Source organism: Puntigrus tetrazona, chromosome 6 (genome assembly GCF_018831695.1).
Source record: "Puntigrus tetrazona isolate hp1 chromosome 6, ASM1883169v1, whole genome shotgun sequence".
Lineage (NCBI taxonomy): Eukaryota > Metazoa > Chordata > Actinopteri > Cypriniformes > Cyprinidae > Puntigrus > Puntigrus tetrazona.
Window position 1 is genome coordinate 6,418,333 of NC_056704.1, and position 4,613 is coordinate 6,422,945.

The window sequence follows — 4,613 nt, forward strand, 5'->3', positions numbered from 1 at the left end:
TTCTACACAGGCATCAATTAGAGTGTTTGCGGAGGCTAATAGAATGAAACTCAATCAGGGCTCTTAATTGCTCAACTATGTGAAAAAGAAATCACATTAATGCAGCTGATTAAGAGGATGGCAATAGATGCAACCTAATTAGTGAGGAAAAAATCTCAAATAACTCATCCATGTACACATCCATTACAACCACGCCACAACTTCATAGAATCTTTTTTTGAGGCACATAACTATTGTGTTGATTAAATTTGCAGTTTTGTTAAACATCGTGATTATGATTTTAGCGCAGTGCAGTCTGATAGATTCATCGACGTGGGGCATCAATTTTAAATGCACATCTGCCCCTGAAGTGGCCAGATGATGATCTTTTCATCAACCGTTCTCATTCGAGCACTCAACTCCCTTAACTAAATCCCTCAAGTGGCTTGCTCGTCCTTTATTTTAAATCAAGAGTTACATATGGACCAGTCCCCGGAGTGTATGTCCTACATGGAACGCAATAACATATGTTCTTCAATAGAGCAGCTTCGTGGAGTCTTTCGCCTTAATGAGCAGGGGCAAGGCTTTGAGAGCGAGAGCGTACCACCCAGAACTGCCATACATCAGCTGAGTGCCAATCAAATAACACAAAGACCTGAGAATCTCTGTGTATGTGTGCAGCACCGAGCAATTTACAGCAAGAGCATAACGTGTCCATCCCTCACTAGAGGCCAACAAAAGGGCAATTCAAAGCCAAGAGCTCTCAACACGGTTTAACAAGCCACAGGAGAGCCCTTCAGGAGTGGCGGGCCAACAGCTTGCGGCTGGTAATTGCATCCCTATTAGCATTGAGTAACTTTCATCATCAACGCAAGCAAAGCCACGCGCAAATCCAGACAACGCAGTCAGAATCCAAACACATGCTGCGACGGCATGCTGTGATCCGCAGAAAAGGAAAAAGAAGCTCGCGGGAAGATTTTACATGTGTTCTGAAAGGCTGGTTTTCTGCATACAAAGTGCACCGCACCATGAATATCAAATGAATTAATATTGATTTCTTCACCTCCGGAGGGTGGGCAGAATTAACTGTGTGCTGACAAAATAAATTTAGTAGACACTTTTCATCCGAAGTGTCTGCTGCTGCTGTTGTAGTAATCCTTTTGTCATTTTTTACTGGGATTATATGCAGAATGTTCATGGGAAGGAGATCGACCTGCTACGGACTACAGTGAAGGTTCCAGGGAAGAGGCCCCCCAGGGCCATCTCCACATGTGCGGCCCCCAGTCCCAAAACCAATGGGTTGACCAAGGACATGAGCAACCTGCAGCTTGGGCAGACACCAGGTATCACGATCGTGCTTTTGTTTAGTTTTTTTCTGTTTTGTTCAGACTTTTTTATTAAATAAAATTGGATAATAATATCACAAAAAAAGTGTAATAATTAAATGTTTTTTTAATTTATTTAACATAAAATATATGCTGGCCATTTATCGCTATATGTACATTAATGCTTTTGTTTTGCTTTGATTTTTGTTTTATGATTTTTTTTTTCAATCATTTAATATAATTTAGTAATGTAACAAAAATGAGCTAACAATATAAATTTAATAGTTAATACATGTTAAAAAAAACTATACAAAACATGTCCTTACAATGTGTTATCTAGGTAAGAGTGTCCTGATGTCAAAGTAATAGGACTAGGTAGCGGTCTTCATTAGTAGAGAATTAAACAATTAAGTTATTGTTTAGTTATTCGTGCAACGCTCATTGGATCAACAATCCTTAAGCCCCCCAAGGAGTGTTAAAGACCCTTCTCAGGCACATACACACACACACAAAGCACCAGGAGGACCAAACTAATAGCATGAATATTCAGTGACCCATAATACATGTACTAATTATTGTCATGAATATTAATGCAATCAGCGCTCGTTCTCCAGTCAGGCAAGTCCGAAATGAGCACTAATGAGAGGGAGAGAGAGAGAAGAATGAGGGAAGGAGGGAGGGAGCGGTAGAGGAGAAAAGAGAGATAATTCACAGTGGTACAGCAGTCAAGCTTTTGTAAGTCAAGTATTTGACTGTAGGGCTGGGTCAGCTTCATGATCACATGCACCTTTTATTCCTTTGGTCTTAACATCTCTTTTTGCGAGAGCTCCAATTATGCACCGAATCCATTACAGCATATCTTCACACACTGCTGTTTTTGTGCTGTGTGTGTGTGCGTGCGTGCGTGTGTGTAGACCCTTTTCTGCGCTCATACATACATAGTGTTTATTTTCCTCCAGACGACCACTGATGTAAAAATGTAGTTTATCAGGGCTCTCCTGAAGTATGATCAGCTTTTGCCATTTACCCAAAGGTGCTGCCGTCTGATTTATCCGCTACAATGGAGATTAAATTGAGTCATGACATTTCATTCAGTCGAGTTTGCAACGGGCCAGTGGAGGCCTGTGGGTACACCTTTTTGCAACAACAACATATTAAAAACCAGAAAATGAAGTATTTACCGAAGCCTCTTTTTCTGTTTAAACTACATTGAGTGTTTTGTGTGTGACTAGCTAGATAGAGCGAACGGTATCATCGACATTTTGTTTACCGTCATCTGACAAACTGTTAGATTTGCTCTTTTCTGAAGCCCAGAAGCCTTATATTTGAGTCTGTCATATCATATCCCTACTGCGTTTTTTTTTGTAGTGAAATCTTATTAGTGCGATTAGACGCGACTTCCTGTGATGTCCACTTTAATTTAAACGTGAGTCAGACGAACCTCTCTCGCAGTTTAATGGTGATGATAATTAACCTTCGAGTAATCTGATGTCACTTATTTATTGACTTGATGACAACAAATCAAGAAGTTTTGTTCATGAGTGCTAGGTATTATTATTACTACTATTAACAAGCATTGCAGTTGCTACAAAGATGATACTTAGAAGTCAAAAAATTGGTGAAGCGCTATTATTGCAGTTTTGGTCGGTATCAGTAAGGTGAAAATTGTATTATATGATATTAATAGTGCATTAATTTCCCACAGGCTCTGTGACCAGTAGTTCTTCTGCATCTCAGATGGCGAGTGGCATCAGTCTGGTGTCGTTTAACAGCCGGCCGGATGGGATGCATCAACGCTCATATTCTGTGTCCAGCGCTGACCAATGGAGTGATGCCACGGTCATCGCCAACTCAGGAATCAGCACGGGTAGGTGGAGGACACACAACGGCTGTGCATCGCCACGGTCTTGAAGGTTTTTCTTCAGAGCTGAGAACAGATCCTTAAACAGTGATTTGTTATCCTATAGTGGTAAACACACACATAACACCCGCTCCACCTTTCATTGATCCTTGTGTCAAGCTCTAATGCTGCTTTAACTGTTTATTAAAGTAATGGCCACTCAGGAGAACCACATTACCAAAGGCTCATCTGTCGACGGCTAGCAGAAATGAAATGTTCGGAGGATGATGTTTATCGGTCCGTCACCTTTCTGTTGTCGGAGAATTTGATACTTGGCTATTTCTATTAAATCTTTCGTGTCTAAACAGCCACGGGCATACACGTAGAAGTCACTATTGAACTGACAGCTGTCAGGCCCGATGTTTTACGTGTGCTGATGACATGGTGACACGGTGTGAGTGGTTTTAGGCCTGTAGTTCACTCTGTGTTTACCCCTGATAACAATTAAAGCTGTGAAACACTTAAACGCCTCCGCAGCGGGACGCTACTCACACACAGCTGAGCCACAGACTCTCCGACTTCAACAGTACTTCTTTTAAAAGTTGTTTTATTCTAATTCTTTTTCACAAAACAGTCGTGTTTTGGTTTTTAATGTCAATTTACAATTTGTTCCGTCCCCCTCAAACCTGTTTCACACAGCATACATAAGCAAAGCTGCAACATTCCTGGTTAAGAACCTAGTTTAACTTCTAAACTGACTCTAAAGATTTCATTACTTATTTCGGTTATGGTGCTGATTGCTTTAGAATGCTTTATTTGCAACCAATTGCCTTTTGAAGAGTTCATCAACTTTTTTTTTCTCCAAAAATCATAATTTTTATTACGGTATTGTGATATTTAGCTGTATTTTTGTGTATATTTTGTTCTTTACCTAAAATAGCTCAACTGAAGTTTGATTGAGATTTATTGGAATGCATACATTTTTGAAAATAATTAAAAGTGAAGTTATCTGTTTTTGCAAAAGTTTAGCATTGGTAGTAAGTAATTGGTTTAGGTGAAGAAAAAAATCATGCCAACATAACTTCAGTAGGACTGTGCTGTTGTTGTTGTTGCCGTTTTTAAATAACATAGGACTGTTACAAAGTTTATCATTATTAAATCTGATTTACAAGATCAAACACAGCACATTTAATTCAAAATCCACAGGGAAATCACCAGTGTCGCTATAAACTGTTTAATAATCTACATTCAGCAAGTGCTGGTTAGGAGAATGTGCTGTTTGCATAACTTTGAATGTGGTTTTTGCATAAATTGGCAAAAAAATTAAGAAAACGTTTACGCATGAAAAAATAGACAAAATACTTCTATGCTGAAAAACACGACATTAATTAATCAATTAATTAATGATATTTGCATGCAAAATAATCGGTACTGAAATGAAGCAGTTTTGGAAGATAAATGTGTGTGTG

The 4,613-nt window shown here is 39.2% G+C and overlaps 1 protein-coding gene across 1 annotated transcript in view; it reads left to right on the plus strand.

Moving 5' to 3' along the window:
• LOC122346782 (arf-GAP with GTPase, ANK repeat and PH domain-containing protein 1-like) overlaps positions 1-4,613 on the plus strand; it is a 34,796-nt gene that overhangs the window by 7,979 nt on the left and 22,204 nt on the right. Inside the window, exons 6-7 of the mRNA XM_043241636.1 lie at positions 1,157-1,322; positions 3,010-3,171. Coding sequence (XP_043097571.1) covers positions 1,157-1,322; positions 3,010-3,171 — 328 coding nt within the window. The remainder of the gene's footprint in view (positions 1-1,156; positions 1,323-3,009; positions 3,172-4,613) is intronic.